This window comes from Notechis scutatus, chromosome Z, assembly GCF_049901735.1.
Source record: "Notechis scutatus isolate UNSWTSFEM ecotype Mainland chromosome Z, rNotScu1.2, whole genome shotgun sequence".
Taxonomy (NCBI): Eukaryota; Metazoa; Chordata; class Lepidosauria; order Squamata; family Elapidae; genus Notechis; species Notechis scutatus.
Genome location: NC_142025.1, coordinates 91,910,262 through 91,929,530, shown reverse-complemented (window position 1 = coordinate 91,929,530; position 19,269 = coordinate 91,910,262). Strand labels below are relative to the sequence as shown.

The 19,269-nt window shown below is 40.4% G+C and overlaps 1 protein-coding gene across 1 annotated transcript; it reads left to right on the top strand.

The window, feature by feature from the left end:
- Window positions 1–18,937, top strand: LOC148128996 (uncharacterized). The gene is made up of 3 exons (XM_087945894.1): window positions 1–1,572; window positions 1,740–2,537; window positions 18,650–18,937. Exons 1-3 carry the CDS (start codon window positions 952–954, stop codon window positions 18,935–18,937), a joined length of 1,707 nt encoding a protein of 568 aa, XP_087802020.1. The 5' UTR covers window positions 1–951.
- Window positions 18,938–19,269: the final 332 nt, after the last annotated feature.

The following is a 19,269-nucleotide window of genomic DNA, read 5'->3' as shown; positions in this document are numbered from 1 at the left end:
CTTGACCTGGTGTCCAAGCAGTTAGCTTCGTCTGCGGCCCCCCGGACCCATCAGCCCACGACAAGAAGTTTTTCAACCTGGACCCAGACCTTTCCAACTTACTAGGCACCCCGGAGGTTGATGAACCCATCGTGGGTCTGGCCGTTTCCTCCACCCTCACCGACCCCTTAGAGGCCTTGAAGCTGGACGACAAGCGGGCCGAACTGGCTCTTCGCCGAGCTCATCAATCAGACGCCTGGGCAATTAGATCGACCACGGCCACCTCATTCTTTACCAGGTCCTCCATTCGCTGGCTCCGCCAGCTCAAGCAGCACGTCCCAATCTCCAATGTCCGAGCCCATCAGGACATAGCCAAAATCACGGCCGCTGCCGAGTTCTCGGCCGACACCACTTTCCACTCGGTTAAATTTTCAACCAGAGCCATTTCCTCCCACGTCGCTGCCCGCCGTCTGCTTTGGTTAAAGCATTGGCAGGCAGACCTCAAAAATAAGGTTAGACTGGCTTCCGCTCCCCTCGTGGGCAATAAACTGTTCGGACCATCCTTGGATCCCCTATTAGTGGAAGGGCGGAACAAGAAGAAATTTCTTCCTTCCCTCACCCGAAAGTCAGAGCCCAGGTCCCTTCAGCCCTTTCGGAGAGCTCCCTTTCATCCCTATTTCCAATCTTCCTTCTCCCCAAGGCACCCTTCGGGTTGAGCCAGCCTCAAGAAAGGACCGACCCCTCTGACAGGCTCAGAAGGGGCGGTAGCTTCAAAAGGCCCTTTCGAGGCCCTGGTAGCCGGCCCTTCCAGTGTTCCCGATAGACCACAAGATTTGATCCCCATTGGCGGACGCCTTCAGGCATTCGCCAACCAATGGGACGACTCCACTTCTGACACTTGGGTGAGGGACACCATTACGTTTGGCCTTACCCTCAAATTTCAATCTACCCCCCCCCCCCCCCGACTTTTTCATGCCATGCCCCCTCCCCAAGAACCACACCAAGCGCAGCCTCATGGACTCTGCCATTCAGCACCTACTTGCAATCCAGGCCATCCAGCCCGTCCCTCAGTCTCAAAGAGGACAGGGATTCTATTCCCATCTATTCATGGTACCCAAACGCTTAGGGGGATGGAGAGCGATTCTGGATTTAAAGCGGCTTAACCAACATCTTGTATTCCGCAAATTCAAGATGAACACGCTGCAATCCATCCTACTGGGAGTTAGGCAGGGAGACTGGTTGTCATCCATTGACCTCTCAGAGGCATACCTCCACATCCCAATCCGACCCTCCCATTACAGATATCTGCGTTTCTCCTACAATAACCTCAACTTTCAATACGTAGCTCTCCCGTTTGGGTTGGCTTCTGCCCTTGGCTTCACCAAGGTCCTGGCTGCTCTAGCTGCCCATCTCAGATCCCTCCCGGTGCGTCTCCACTGTTACCTGGATAATATCCTCATCCTCTCCCCTTCGAGGGACCAGGCAGTGAGGGATACCCGTACCACCCTGACCTCCCTCCAGGAACACGGGTTCCTCATCAATTGGAAGAAAAGCCAATTATCCCCTTCCACCAGGATATCCCACCTGGGAACGGTAATCGACACTGTGAAAGGGAGGGTGTTCCTATCCCCGGAGAGACTCCTCAGCATCCAAAAATCCGTCAAAGACATCAGACGTCTCAAGAGGGTCTCCCTTTCCCAATTACTGGGTAAAATGATATCTTGTCTTTCCATTATTCCCTGGGCCCGTTTCCACTCCAGATCCCTCCAGTGGTTCCTGCTCCCGTACCAACGATCCGGATCAAGCAATTCAAAATGCAAGGTCAGGGTCTCACCAAGGGTGCTCACTTCCCTTCTTTGGTGGAACAAGGCTTCTATCAACAAGGGCTGCCTCCTCAAGGAGCTCCCAAGGCTCACCGTTACCACAGGCGCCAGTCTGTCCAGATGGGGCACTCATCTACAGTCCCTTACAGCACAGGGCAGATGGTCAGCGACAGAGAAACTGTGCAACATAAACTGGCTGGAGCTCCGCGCCGTCCACCTGGCCCTCTGCAGTTTCCTCCCCCAGGTACGCGGCCGCCACGTTCTCATCCTCACCGACAACATCACGGCCAAAGCCCACATCAACAAACAGGGGGGCACTCAATCATCACGCCTAATGAGGGAGGCCGAACGTCTCTGTCGGTGGGCGGAGTCTCACCTCCTTTCCCTCAGGGCGGACCACATCTCGGGTATTTCCAACACCCGAGCAGACTGGTTGAGCAGGGCCACCATAGACCAGTCGGAGTGGCGCCTCCACCCAGCCCTGTTCAGGGAGGCGTCTGCCATTTTCGGTCCTCCAGTAGTAGACCTGTTCACCTCCCCCCTCAATACCCAACTTCCAAGGTTCATCTCAAGATTCCCTTCCCCTGGGGCAGAGGACTACAACGCCCTTCGGTGCTCGTGGCCCAGGGGCCTTCTCTATGCTTTCCCTCCTCTGGTGCCCCTTGTCCTTCAGAGGGTACTTCACAAGAAGGCGGAACTGCTTCTCATGGCACCTTATTGGCCACGCCGCCCCTGGTTCGTGGACCTCCGCATTGGTCTTGGAGTTTGCTGTGTTCTGCTTGATTGGTGTTTCTAACATCTTTTGTCTGTTTTGGGGCTCTTTTTGTATCTTGATTGGCTGGCAACATTGTATTCCTTTATTGGAGGCCTTTAGTGCAGCTTGGCTCCAGGTAAATGGAGACCAAGACCAATAAACACAGACCAAGACTCCCAACCAATCAGGATGAAGAAAAAAACATTCTGGCACAGCAATAGGCTGCCCCAAATTTAAATCTGAAACCACTATAAAAGTCTGACTCACAGATGAACACTATACAGAAGCCTGATGATGGCAGATGAGATTCTGCTGAAACGTTGCTACAACTTTAAAAGCACAACTACAATGACGTGGGAAAATACCCGAACAAAGCTGAATACCATACATGTAAGTACCTGCAAAAACTTAAGAAAACAAATATCAAACCTCTACGAGGAGGAAATAAACTATGAGAAGCTGGAAATCAAAAGAGCAGGAATACTATGTGACCTCAAATTCCTACGCAGCTGCAGAGACAACAATACAACACCAACCTGCTTCAAATTAACAGCACAGCAGCCACTAAACGTATCCTGAAAAGAACTGAAATGGCTACTCAGGAACGAACTCCACAGTAAGAGATTCCAATTGGATCAGTTAAACAAAGATTTGCTAGCACTACACCTGGAACTGAGCAGCAAAATCCACCCTCTACTTTGGGACAAGATAAAACAACTTACAACTTGGAGAGCTGAATCTGAAACCACTTACAAAAATGATAAACTCTTGAAGAAACTAAAGAAATTAGAACATGACAAGAAAGCCCCCAACAACTCACAACAACACCTGAAACAATTAGTATACAACGTTTCCAACAGAGAACTCACCAAAACAGAAACAGATGTCCTAACCAAAGGATTCAATTATGCCATAGCACCCAAAAAAAAATCCCCACAGAATCCATCATATGTGCAGTAGAATCCAGCCTAACCAAATTAAATACAGATGAAGCTGATAAAATAAGACACCAAGTTACCAACATCCTATGCACAAGCAAACCACCCAAAAGCAACTTGCAGAAAGAAGAAATTAAAGCGCTACAAACCCTGAAAAGAGATAGCAGCATAATCATACTCCCAGCAGACAAAGGGAATGCCACAGTAGTAATGGACAGAAAAGACTATGAAACAAAATTGACAGACCTACTCCAAGACTCCACATACAAACCCATAAACACAGACCCAACCACATATCTGGAAAAATTAACCAAGAAGAAAATTATAACCAGCCACATAAGCAAAGAGATCCAACACACGATCATACCAAGAGAAAAATCTTCCAGATGCCCCAAACTATACGGCCTCCCAAAAATACACAAAGAAGGCATACCTCTCAGACCCATAGTCAGCTCCAGAGGAGCACCACTACAAAACCTAGCTAAACACTTAGCAAAACAGCTACAGCCCCATGCTGAAACAGCAGCTTCACATGTACAAAACTCATACCACTTCTTGGAAATGATCAAAGATCTACACGTGGAGCAAGAAGATCTGCTTGTAAGTTTTAACGTGGTTTCACTATTCACTCAAGTCCCGATAAAAGAAACCCCTTGAAATCATCAAAAATAAATACCAACCAGCTAAACACCTCATGGAACTAACAGAACACTGCTTAACCAACACATATTTCATATACAAAGGACAAAGATACAAATTGAAGGAGCCCCTATGGGATCACCACTGTCACCCGTCATTGCAAACCTGTTCATGGAAGAATTCGAATCCAGAGCCCTGGCCAATGCCATCCTCAAACCCAAACTATGGTTAAGATACATCGATGACACATTCGTGATTTGGCCCCATGGAAAAGAAAACCTAAACAATTTCCTAACACACCTAAACAGCACACCCCCCAAAATCAAGTTCACCATGGAAACAGAAACAAACAAACAACTACCATTCCTAGATGTACTAATCTACAAAAAAAAAAAAAAAAACAGATGGCACACTAGGACACACCATATACCAGAAGAAAACACACACCAACCGCTACCTCAACGCCCAATCCCACCACCACCCAGCACAGATAAACTCCATGCTAAAACACTAATTTCTAGAACCAAATGCCTGGCAGACAAGACACACATAAAGACTGAACTATGCACCCTGACTAAAGTACTGACAGCCAACGGCTTCCACAAAAGCAAAATCACCGGCTTGATCCACAAAAACACACTGAGACATAATGGAGACCCAGAAGATGAACAGACCTATGGAACAGCTGTCCTGCCCTACATAAGAGGTACTACAGACAAAATCAGTAAGATACTACACAGACATCACATCAAGACTGCCTTCAAAACAGACAGAAAAATAGCAGCCATCCTTAGAAACCCCAAAGATAAAATTGACCTGGAAAACCAGGGCATATACGAAGTCCCCTGTGCATCATGCCCGGCCACATACATTGGACAGACCAATAGAAGAATAAGTATCCGCCTGGATGAACACAAAAATGCAGTAAAAAAGCTGGAACACACTTCCTCACTAGTCCAACACATGAAAGCCACAGGTCATAGCATCAACTTCAATGGCACCAAAACCCTAGCCACTATAGAAAACCCCAGCCACAGAATCATCAGAGAAGCCATAGAGATTGAAAAAAGACCAGAAAGCATGAATAGAAGAGATGATTCCACCAGACTGTCAATCATTTGGAAGCCTGCACTCACAAACAAAAAAATCTCCACACAACTAGCCAGACAAGCACCTGGGCACAAACAGATCCCCCCTGATACCTCCAGCTCAAACACACCCCAACCAGGCACCCAGATGAAACCTAGCTTCCTAACAAATGATAGCCGTCCATTTACCCGGAGCCAAGCTGCACTAAAGGCCTCCAATAAAGGAATACAATGTTGCCAGCCAATCAAGATACAAAAAGAGCCCCAAAACAGACAAAAGATATTAGAAACACCAATCAAGCAGAACACAGCAAACTCCAAGACCAATAAACACAGACCAAGACTCCCAACCAATCAGGATGAAGAAAAAACCATTCTGGCACAGCAATAGGCTGCCCCAAATTTAAATCTGAAACCACTATAAAAGTCTGACTCACAGATGAACACTATACAGAAGCCTGATGATGGCAGATGAGATTCTGCCAAAACGTTGCTACAACTTTAAAAGCACAACTACAATGACGTGGGAAAATACCCGAACAAAGCTGAATACCATACATGTAAGTACCTGCGAAAACTTAAGAAAACAAATATATATATATATGTTTTTTCACTTGAGACCCTCCAATTGGATTAAGGTGTTGAAGAACCTGAAGAAATTTTGACTCCTTTTTCTTTTTCTTTTTATTATTATTATTGGGCTTTTTTTCCCCTTCTACCATTTTTATTTTTCACTGTGGATTATAATTGGCTACTTTACAATTGGATTAAGGTTTAGAAGAACCTGAAGATTTTGAATCGTTCAAAATGAGTAGGAAATTTACAGCTTCTGGCTCCTCAACTACTACTTCCGCCTCCCCACCATCTGGAGGACAACGTTCAATACAGACAATGTTAAAAGCAAGACAAAGATCAAGAAAAAGTGACTCTGCAGATGATTATGCAAGGAATCCAAGATCTTAAAACAAGATCAGAGACTATTGAAAAGAAAATAGAGAACATTGAACAAAGAACAGAGAACATTGAACAAAGAACAGAGAACATTGAACAAAGAATAGGGAAAACCGATGAAAAAGTGCAGAATATTCAACAAATGATGTTGAAGTATGATGAGAGATTCCAAAAAATTGAAGAAGAAGATAAATAAAGAGACAAGAACATTGGAGATATCGATAGTAGACTAACGGTGGTTGAACAAGATAAAAGTGGGATGCTGAAATGGGAGATGGACAGATCAGAATTTTATCTCAGATTTCAAAACATAGAGGAGAAAAAAGGAGAGAACCTAGCTGAGATAATGATAGAAATACTGGCTGAAGCTTTGGAAATAACTCAAGAGAAGATGATGGATGGAGTAGATGAGGTATACCGAGTCTTTACAAGATATGCGATGAGAAATAACCTACCAAGAGAAGTTCATATCAGATTTACAAAAAAAGCCATTAAAACACAAATATTACAAGTAGCAAGAGAGAAAACGCTGAAATACAAAGGCAAGGAGATTGTGGTCTTAAAACAAATACCTAGAAGAGTCAGAGAGATGAGAAGAGAATATCGATTCCTGACTAAAATGTTACTGAAAAAAGAGGTGAATTATAGATGACTGATCCCAGAAGGGTTAATGTTTACATGGCAAGAACAGAGACACAGAATTGATTCAATTGAGAAAGCAGAACTATTTTACTCAGAATTTTTTGGAAGGAAAGAGGAAGAGGCAGAAAAAGAGATCTCACTAACTGAATTCCAAGACGACCAAATAAAGACTGAAAAAGAAGACGGCACAGTAGGTGGACAGGTGGAAATCAAAGAACGTGAACCAAGATCTACGAGAGCTGCCAAACCCAACTATAAAATATAAACATGGAAGAAAAAAATTTGATCACAATTAATATAAATGGACTTAACTCAGCTGTTAAAAGAAGGAAAGCTTTTCATAAATTAGAGAAATTAAAATTTGATATAATTTGTCTACAAGAAGTACATATCAAAAAACAACATGAACAACTGTTGGTACATCCAAAATTAGGGAAAATATTTACTTCTCTAACCCAATGTAAGAAAAGAGGAGTGGTTTTATATATTAAAGAGACCACTCCAGCAAAACTGATTTACAATGATGAAGATGGAAGAGTATTAATGGTGGAAATAATGGACAATAATATGAAAACACTCCTGATTGCAATTTATGCCCCAAATGATAAACAAGAAGAATTTTATAAAAAATTACATATGAAATTAATTGAACTGGACTATGCCAATATAGTTATAATAGGAGATTTTAATGGAATTATAGACTGGACTATGCAGCAACTACAACAAAGCAAAACAGAAAGATTCTCCCAAAATCCTTCCTTAAAATGGCTGAGGAATTAAATCTAAAAGATACATGGAGAGAAAGAAATGCCAAAACTAAACAATATACTAATATATAACAATAAATATAACAATATATTTATTCAAATAGACATTTATCATGGTCCAGAATAGATATGATATGGATGTCAACAGAATTACTATCTAATATCCAAGAAGTAAATATTGAAACAAGTACTTGGGCAGACCATAATCCAATGACAGTCAAATGGAAAGGACAAAAAAGAAGATCGAGATGGACGCTAAACAATACTATTTTAAAGGAAAAAGACTTTACACAGCGGATGGAGAAAGAACTGGCCTTTTTCTTTAGAGAAAATAAAAAAGAAGATACATCAATTCAGAATGTATGGGATACAATGAAGGCATATGCTAGAGGCTTGATAATTGATTATACAAGGAAAAGGAATATTAGGAAAAGGCAAGCCACTAAGATTTTAGAAGATGAGCATAAAACTCTTGAAAAAGAGCTACAGAAAAAGCCACAGAAAAAGGACATTAAGCTAAAAATGGATATAATTAAACACAAAATGGGTCAAATAGAGAAAGAAGAACTAGCACAGAAAATTAGAGGTGCTAAACAGAATTACTTTGAAGATGCAAATAAACCAGGTAGATGGAGCATATAAATTGAGAAAAGAGAAAGAATCAAGGAAAATATTGTAATTAATAGATGACCAAGGTCAAGTCTGCTATGGCAACAAAGAAAAGAAGGAAATTATCCAAGATTTCTATGGGGAATTATATAAGCAAGAGAATATCAATGAGAAAAGAGTCAAGCAGTATTTACAGAATGCTAATTTACCTAAGATACCTAAAGAGACTGAAGAAATGCTAGAAAGCAATATAACAATGATGGAATTAACTGAAGCACTTAAGAAGCAAAATAATGGAAAAGCACCAGGACCAGGTGGACTTCCGGCAGAATTTTATAAAGAATTTTATTACAAGAAGCGTTGAATCTTCCATTGCTAGAAGTTATGAATGAAGTTATGTTAAAGAAGAAGATACCTAAATCATGGTCAGAAGCCTATATTACACTTATTCCTAAAGAGGAGGCCGACCCATTACAAATTAAGAACTATAGACCTATTTCCCTACTAAATGCAGATTATAAAATCTTTGCTTCAATACTGGCAGAAAGACTTAAAAAATATCTAAATAACTTTATTCATTCTGATCAAAATGGATTTCTGCCAAAGAGACAAATCAAAGATAATATGAGAGTAATTCTGGATACTTTGGAGTATTATGAGGCACACCCTGAAAAGCAAATGGCTTTGATATTTTTAGATGCACAAAAGGCATTTGATAATGTGAATTGGCGATTCATGTTATTGTTGGAACAGATGGGGTTTGCCAGAAAATTTATTCAAGCAATAGAAGCCATATACTATAAGCAAACGGCAAAGGTAATGATAGAGGGAGAATTGACAGACTCTATTAATATAAGAAAAGGAACAAGACAAGGGTGCCCACTATCACCTTTGCTGTTTGTGTTAACTTTGCAGGTGTTGATTAGAAATATTAGAGACGAAAAGAGTATAAAAGGAATGAAAATTAAAAAGGAAGAATTTAAACTGCAAGCCTTTGCGGATGACTTGGTTTTTATCTTAGAAGACCCATTAGAAACAGCACCAAAATTACTGGAAAAGATAGAGGCATATGGCAAGGTGGCTGGTTTGAAAATTAACAAAGATAAGACAAAGTTTTTGACAAAGAATTTGTTATCAAGACAAAAGGAAGAATTGGCAGATCTATTGAAAATTCAAGTCACGAATAAGATTAAGTATTTGGGGATACATCTCACAGCAAGATGTAGTACATTAAAAGAGAACAATTATATTAAACTTAAGCAGCAGATAGCCCTTGACTTGGCGAAATGGGAAAATCTACAACTGTCATTAATAGGGAGAATTTCAACAATCAAGATGAATATATTACCCAGAATCCTATATTCGTTTCAAACAATTCCAATTAGGCTTGGAAAAGACTACTTTGAAGATTTAAATAAAATGGTGTTGAAATATATATGGCAAGGTAAGAAAGCAAGAATAAAATTAAAACTTTTGCAAGATGCTAGAATTAGAGGAGGATTTGGTTTGCCTAATTGGGAGTTGTATTACCAAGCTACAAATTTGATGTGGGTTAAGGAATGGATAACATTAAGAAATACTAGATTGTTGACACTAGAAGGACATGACTTGTTGTTGGGGTGGCATGCTTTTTTATGGTACAAGGGAACTAAAACACAGGGATATTTTAGAAGACACTATATACAGGAGTCTTTGTGGTTAAATTGGGAGAAGACTAAAAGACAATGGTATTTGAAAATTCCAGTCTGGTTATCGACTATTGAAGCATTTTCTTATCCTATAATATACAAAAAGGAACAAACAGTTAGATAATGGTGAAATATTGAATGAAAAGGGTGAAATTAAATCGATGCAAAATCTAGAGGAACAAGGTATAAAAATGAATTGGTTTTCATATGCGCAAATACATTCAAGGTATGATGAAGATCTCAAAACAGAAGGATTTTATGACAAATTGACTGACGTAGATAAGATTTTGACAGGTACTGATGAAAAGGTGATTTAAAAATTGTATGGATATTTATTAGAAACTAAACTAGAAGAAGAACAAGTTAAAGAAACTATGATTGCTTGGGGGAAGAATTTTGGATATGGGATTGATTTAGAGAAATGGCAAAAATTGTGGTCTCAAAATTATAAAATGACAATGTCAACAGCATATAAAGAAAATTTGTATAAGATGTTTTACAGGTGGCATTTCCCCCCGACAAGAATAGCAAGAATGTTCAAGAATAAATCCGAAAAATGTTGGAAATGTCATCAGATACCTGGCTCATATTATCATATGTGGTGGACTTGTGCGGATGCTAGAAAATACTGGACTAGAATCCACATGGTTGGAAAAAATGACCAAAAAACATACAGATTTGAAACCATATATATTTTTATTGGGAATTTTACCTGATACATATAGCAAAGATTTGAAATACCTGATTGTAAATGTTTTAACAGCGGCTAGGATTGTATTTGCTAAAAACTGGAAAAATGAGAAAATACCATCGCAGGAGGAAACCATTAAGAAAATATTGGAATGTGCTGAAATGAGTAGATTGACATTTGAAATTAGAGAGCAAGAGAATAAACAATTCTATAAAATTTGGGACCTTTTTTATCAATGGTTAGATAATAAAATACAATAATGAAATATGTAGAATCTTAGAAAATAATAAATATATAAAGATGTATTTTTTTTCTTTCTTTATCTATAAAAAAATTTTTTATGATAGATTTGGGAAGATTATATGAATTGTTACAAAATGATACCAAGTAAATTATAGTTATCTCGCAAAATATGAATGAATAAAATTATTGTCAAATGATTGAATAATAATGATACTAGGGTATTTAATTTCTGATTGAGAATATGAGTTATTATATGATGTAACTGTAATTAATGACTATGAAATGGATGCACAAAAAATTTGTAAACCAACCGACACACTGCTTGTATATTCATGGAAGAAAGGTTGATGTTTTTATGTTTTGTTTGTTTATGTCTGTGTTTAAAAAATCAATAAAAAATTTAGAAAAAAATTATGCCACCAGATAAAGACTGAATGCACCAATTATCACATTAAACAAGAGGAAAACCTTCTACGCACCAATTCCACCTGCACTTTTTACAATTTTGTAATCAACAAACTAAAAGACTCAAGGTCCATCCCACCACTGATAGGACCTAATTGTAAAGACTGCAACAACAACACCATTAAAGCAAAACATCTTTAACACATTCTTTGGCTCAGTATTTGTAAACAGCAATGGATCATGCCCAGTATTTCCTAGCCGAACCACAGAAAACTACAATGATCTAATACATATTGATTTTACAGAAGACAATGTTGAAAAAGCACTACGCAATCTAAAACCATCTTTATATATTGGACCGTATGGAATATGTGCCTACTTCTTAAAAAAGCTATCCACTGCCATAGCTGAACCTCTAAGCATAATCTTTGAAAAATCTTTCAGGACCAGCTCCTTGCCAAAACTATGGTCACAAGCCACGGTCATCCCCATCTTCAAAAAGGGAGACCCCAGCCTAGTTGAAAATTACAGACCAATCTCTTTATGCTGCGTCACCTGTAAAGCCATGGAATCAATTATTAACCAATCCATTATCTTCCAATTAGAGACAAACAACCTACTCCCTAATAAACAATTTGGTTTCAGAAAAAAACTATCCTGTAATCTGCAACTCTTACACTGCAAAAACATATGGACTACACAACACGATCAGGGCAAAACAATAGACGCAATCTACATAGACTTCTGTAAAGCCTTTGATTCAGTGGTACATGACAAACTACTCCTAAAACTAAAATCTTATGGTATCTCTGGACACCTGCATAACTGGATAGAAGCATTCCTGTCAAACAGACAACAAATGGTCAAAATTGGGAGCGTCCTGTCAAATTCTGTACCTGTCAACAGTTGTGTGCCCCAAGGCAATGTTCTAGGACCAACTTACTTCATACTCTACATAAATGACCTCTGTAATCATATTAAGATCAACTGCGTTCTCTTCACTGACGATGTAAAGCTATTCAACACCACAGACAATACTGATACCTTTCAAAAAGACCTCGACTATGTATCAGAATGGTCAAACAAATGGCAACTTCAAATCTCAATAAACAAATGCTCAGTCTTACATATTGGCAAAAAAAATAATCAGAAAATAAAATACAGGCTGAATAGTCAAGACCTTGTTGATGATCCAAACTCTGTCAAGGATCTTGGAGTACTCATCTCTAATGATTTAAGTGCTAGAGCCCACTGTAACTACATAGCCAAAAATGCATTAAGAGTTATTAACCTAATCTTATGTAGCTTTTTCTCTGGTAATATTACACTACTAACTAGAGCATACAAAACATTTGCTAGACCAATACTCGAATACAGCTCATCAGTCTGGAACCCACATTACGTATCTGATATTAGCATTAGTTGAGAAAGTCCAGAAATATTTCACAAGAGTTCTCCACTCCTCTACTCATTGCAGAATACCTTATGCCACCAGACTTGAAATTCTAGACCTAGAAAATCTAGAACTATGCCGCCTTCGGTCTGATCTAAGTATAGTATATAAAATCATACATTGCATTGTCCTACCTGTCAATGAATACTTCAGCTTCAACCATAACAATACAAGAGCAAACAATAGATACAAACTCAAGGTTAATCGCACCAAACTTGATTGCAGGAAATACAACTTCAGCAACAGAGTGGTCAATGTCTGGAATACTCCACCTGACTCTGTGGTTTCTTCCCCAAACCCCAAAAACTTTAACCTTAGATTTTCTACAATTGACCTCACCCCTTTCCTAAGAGGTCTGTAGGGGGCGTGCATAAGCGCACCAACGTGCCTACCGTCCCTGTTCTATTGTTTCTTTTTATTTTTCTTATATGTATCCATATATTCATAGCTATGTTTTTACTTATACCTATTATCTTGTAAGCAATTGACAAACCAAATAAAATAAATAAATAAATAAGTCCAAGGCTACAACATCAGCAATTCTTCAATTTTACTCTCACAGGGATTATTGGTTTTAATTTTCTTGCTATTTTTTCAATCACTTTGAATCACTTTTTCAATCACTTTTACATTGAGGGGAGCTGTGTGGAGAGTTTCCTCCTTTAAATTCCTGGGAGTACCTCAGTGAAGATCTTACCTGGAAAATCAACACAACCCAGGTGGCCAGAGAGGCCCAACAGAGACTCCATTTTCTTAGGGTCTTGTGAAAGAATAAAGAGGAACAACAACTGATGACCTCCTTTTATCAGTCCACAATAAAAAGCATCCTCACATATTACATTATGGTGTGATATGTTGGCTTGACAGCCACGGATAGAAAGACATTACAGAGGGTGATGAGCATAGCACAAAACATTGTGGGCTGTTCCCTGATACCACTAGATGATCTCGCTAGGACTTTCTGCCTTAGAAGAGTAAGGAAAATTCTCAGGGATGACTCACAACCCCGTCAGCACTTCTTCACTCTCCTACCATTGGGTAGGAGATATAGAAGCATAGCCAGCCACACCAACAGGCTGAAGAACAGTTTCTACCTGTGGACTGAACGGAAAATAACTTCATGTCAACATAGTATGATAGACTTGCAGGGTCGGCGTGTTATGCAACAAGGTCCCATAATGTAATAAGACTGGGTTAGGGACTTCTGTCTTTACTGTGTGTTGTGTTGGGGGGTGGGTGCACGAAGGGAGGCTCAGCCAATCTCCTTGTACACATGTTGTACTCTGACTATAAAAGTAATAATAATAATCATTCTTTTACAAGATGGCCCTCCAGCAGGGATGAGCTGCTGGGGTTCGGGAGATCCTCTAGCTAAGATTCTGCGGAGAACCCCCAAATCCCACTCCTGGCTGGCCCCTCCCACCCCACCCCTCCCAGGACTCCCCACGTGGCCCGTTTTGGATGCAGGTAAGTGCAGGGCATGCACGGAGGCTCGAGGAGGGCGAAAAATGGGCCTCCCGGAAATTTGGGAAGGCCAGAAATGGGCCCGTTTCCTGCTTCCAGAGAGCCTCCAGAGCCTGGGGAGGCTGTGGTGCAGGAAGCCAGCTAGGCCATGCCCAGCAACCGGGCAGAGAACCCTTTGCTAAAATTTTTGAAACCCACCCCTGCCCTCCAGATATTTATTTATTTATTTATTTTGATTTGCCAATTGTTTACAAGATAATAAGTATAAGTGTATACATAGTTGTGAATACATGAAATGGGTACATATAAGAAAAATAAAAGAAGAATAAGAGAAACAATAGGACAGGGACGGTAGGCACGTTGGTGCGCTTATGCACGCCCCCTACAGACCTCTTAGGAAAGGGGTGAGGTCAATAGTAGACAGTCTAAGGTTAAAGTTTTTGGGGTTTGGGGAAGAAACTACAGAGTCGGGTAGAGTATTCCAGACATTGACCACTCTATTGCTGAAGTCGTATTTCCTGCAATCAAGTTTGGTGCGGTTAACTTTGAGTTTGTATCTATTGTGTGCTCTTGTGTTGTTATGGTTGAAGCTGAAGTATTCATTGACAGGTAGGACATTGCAATGTATGATTTTATATACCATGCTTACATCAGACCAAGAAGGCAGTGTAATTCAAGGTTTTCTAGTTCTAGAATTTCAAGTCTGGTGGCATAAGGTATTCTACAACGAGTAGAGGAGTGGAGAACTCTTCTTGTGAAATATTTCTGGACTTTCTCAATTGTGCTAATATCAGATACGTAATGTGGGTTTCAGACTGATGAACTGTATTCGAGTATTGGTCTAGCAAATGTTTTGTATACTCTGGTTAGTAGTGTGATATTACCAGAGAAAAAGCTACGTAGGATTAGGTTAACAACTCTTAATGCCTTTTTGGCTATGTAGTTGCAGTGGGCTCTAGCACTTAGATCATTAGGTCCCTGTCCTATTGTTTCTCTTATTCTTCTTTTATTTTTCTTATATGTACCGATTTCATGTATTCACAACTATGTATACACTTATTATTGAAATGCAGTCCCCAATATTCCTCCTCATTGGCTGGCTGCGGGCTGCTGGAAGTTGTACATGATTTTTATTATCTTGAAGCCAAATGTTTCCTGTAGGTTTTACAGTATTCCATAGGTTTAGCACAATGTGAAAAGCAACATTATGAATTTAAGCCCAAAATATGTTTTTCCTGGCCAATTGACATCTTAGCAGCACAAAAACAGCATTCAAATTCATTCCTTGGTACCTCATAAATCATCATAAACAGGGTCATATGATGTCTAAATATGGCCCAGTTGCCAAGGGCTTGAAGTGAGATCATGTGACCGTGGATGGAAATTCAAATCCAGGTCATAGGTACCCTCCTCCCAAGTAGGTTCATCAGAACTTTGGTTGCTAAGCAACCAGTTGTAATTTGAAGATTTACAAAAGAGGCTTGTTAAAATTTTGAAGAATTTTGTGAGAAGGGACAAAGAAAAAATGAAAAGAAATCAAGATCTACACTACTGAAGATCAAAATTGTTAAAAAATAAAATGAAAGAATATACAAAAATTATTTGATCAAGTTTAAAATAGATATGTTGTTATCTCTTGTGAGTATTGCTGACATTGGGACTGAAATTATAAAGCTTTATGGATTTCTTTAAAGATAAGAGATGGGATATAGGAAGAAGAGATCATTTGTTGTATTATAAGAGAAGGGGATAAGTTACTAAAATTGTTTATAGTTGCTGAGTAATTTCTTTTTATATTTCTTTTATTCTATTTTACTATACTGTTAATTTTTTCTCTTTTTCTTTCTGAACTTTTTTCTTTTTTAACTTGCATTAGTTTTTACTGTTGCAATCTTACTATTAAGCATAATTTTTGATTATATTGAAAGTGCTAACTTTGTGCTATTAATTTAAAGATACTTGCTATTTTTCCCCAGTTTAAAATTTGCAATATGTCTTTTTAAAAGTTCAGTTATTTTCCTAGGCTAGGTTCCTGAAGACCAGCCTGCTGAGTGCTCCATTGTGCAATTTATCTTTGTTCCAATTTCCCTCTCGTCTTTGTAGCTCTCTTCAAAATGCCTTCTAAAAAGAATCTGACCACTGCAGGTACTGTCAGAAATTCATGACTGATGTCTAACTAACACAATTTAGTAGGCCACATTGTTTGCTGTGTCTCCTTGGAGTCTTTGGCATCTTCTACCACTTGCAATGATTGGGACTTCTGTTGTACCATAGTTGCCTTTCAGATAGGAGAAGCCAGGCAGTGGGAGAGGGCTTTGGAGGAGGGGAAGAGGGGGCTGTTGGCTTGAGAGCCTGAAGCCTGCGGAGGAAATTCTTGGAACAAGGGGAGATTGCTAGAGAATGGGCTCTTTCAAGACTTCTATCGAATCCTGCAGGCAGTGAAACGAAGGCGGGTCAATTCTTTTGTGGTGTTAACTTTTCCTTTAACTGTACTTTTCACGCCCTGCAGCTATTTGCAAAATCAAAGTTTACTATCTTGAAAATGACTAGAAATCTGCCTTAAAAGATCAATAAGTTGCACAGCAGTTACAATGTTTCCTATCAATATTTAACCATTGAGAATGAAAGGTTTTGAGACAAAGGAAGGATCTTTTTAATAGAATGCCTCATAATTGGCTACCGTAGACATCAGTTTGCTTGTACACAGGAATCAGTTCATATCACTGCCACGTCAACAAGGTTATCACACAACCTGAGCATGGACTATGGCAATTAACTGCTAAGCCCTAGGTGGAGGCAGACATACATAAAGATAAAGTCTCCTTCAAAGTGAACAAAACACTGACTTAGTGACTTAATGGCCAATGTCCATGGTTTCTTGGCAGCAGTACAGAAATGGTATGCCTTTGTCTCCTTCCAGAACATTTTTTTTCCAGTCAGATTGTTCTGGTATTCTCCAAAGTCCTAAGCTTGAGGCTGCACAGGATCAGCTGTAAAATAGCAGGAAGACGGCAGAAGTTCTTCTTTAATGACCAATCCTTTGCATATCTGTCTTGTAGGTAAAAAGATGATTTATCTTCTATCCTTTTCCCCTCATGTTGTAGCGATAGAAGTAAAACAATTACCAGGAGTCTGTGAGTTCAGCCAAGAGTGAGGAAAACCTCCCCAACCCCTGAGGGTCAAATTAGTGACCAATCAGGATTACAGATGTGGTCACGTGACATGGACTACATTTTCCAGGATACCTTAACTACATTTACCATGATGCATTCCCTTAAGGGGACCGCTCACAATTGCTATCTAATTATCCAATTCCCATATACTGTCTGGACAGCACACTCCCCACCTGTAATTGTAAATTCCACTATTAAAGGAAGAAAAAAAATTAACTATAAACTAAGATAAGCAGTAGACAGTAATACTAACTGAATAGCATATAACTATATAACTAAGATAAACAGTTAGCTAGATAACTAAAAAAACCAGTAGCCATTAATAAAGCATCAAACAAAGTGAAGCATGCAAAGCTCGAGGTTCAATCTTCAAGTTCGGCCTCTTGGTGCAAGTCTGCTGGTCATCTCTGGTGGCTTTTTAGGGTGTACAGGTACTCTTGGTGGCAAAGGTGAAAGTCTGGTGGTCGCTTCTGGTGGCCTTTTAGGGTTGGAATGGTACTCTTGCTTCCACGGTGTCAAAGGGTGTCGGGAAGCTGTTGGAAAGGGTGTTGCGGAGGCATATGCCCGTGTAGAGCATCTTAGTGGACATCTGGTGGTTGCTGGCAGCTGTTTAGGGTGTCCTAGCAAAAGTGTACTGATCGCCAGCAACCTTTTAATCTGGAATGGCATTCTTGTTTTCGATGGTGCTAAAAGGCATCAGAAGGCTGTTGGAATGGATGGTGCTAAGGCATTTGCCTGGGTTGGGGCCTGCATCCGATCGACACTGACAATTCCTATGATCCCCATCCTAGTGGAGATTTGATGGCCACTGGGCCATCTACAGGGTCACCGACTGACTCGGAGAAGAGAAAGGCACGAGGGGCATTATTTCCCGGCAAGAGTAGGATCTCAGCCTCCGGATCTAGAGCGGGGAAGTGATGAGCCAGGTGCTGTAGTTGAGGCATGCTACTTATGACCTCAGGTGTTGCAATCTGACTGCAGTCATTCGGTACCCCATCACATTCAAACACGGGCAGTAGTGGGAACCCGGAACTTCCATCCAATGACTCTATGCAGAGTCCAGTAGCTCTCCTCCCTGCCGTGCTTCTTGGTCCATGGCACATTGATATAGTGAAGTAAAGTTCGTTCTGTTGCACCTCAAAGAGGTCGAAGAATGCAGGTCTGGCCAGGGTGCAGGTGCTTTGAGTGTCTATCCGCATGTACATTTTCACCACATGTTCAGGGCATCCTTAAGGGTACACTTTGGCTAAACAGATGGGAAGACACGAACGAGTGCACGGTGAGTCGGCGCACAGTGCTTTGCAGTTGACACTCATCCTCGGTTTTGGTTGCGGTTTGGCAGTCTGCCAAGGAGTCCTGTGTGCATCTGTGTTACGTTGAGGCTCCTTGTCCGAAGGAGGGCTACGAGATAACTGCAGTGGCGGCTCAGAGTCTGGATGTAGCGCGGTTGGGTGCTGGTCACTATTGCATAAGTCACATTGCACCTTGGCTGTGCAGTACTGGGACAGGTGTTTGGATTTGCAACACTTGTAGCAATATTGGTACTCCCTTAGCAGATCTTTTCATTGGCTCAGTGACTTCGCTGCAAACCCAGTGCACCTGTTCAGCGAGTGACGAGTGTGGTGCATAGGACAAAACTGTATTCTCCTTGTATTTGGAGATCTAAATTGGGTTGTATCTGATGAGTTCTCTTCCCAACTGTGTGTGGATGAGGAGTCGATCTCGGTGTTATGTGTGGACGATCTGTAGAGATATGCAGTAGAGGCTGGAGAGGTCCAGAGTTGTGGTAGCAGTCTCTGTTAGGTTGATAAACTCTGCGTCTGAGGCAAAGGTTTCTGAAGCTGTTGCAGGACTCTGTTTGCCGGAAGACAAATTCTTGGAGAAAGGCGGGTCTCATCTGCGGTTTGCGGCCAGAAAGGCATCGGACAAAACAATCCATCGTTCTAATATTTCTTTTGGGAG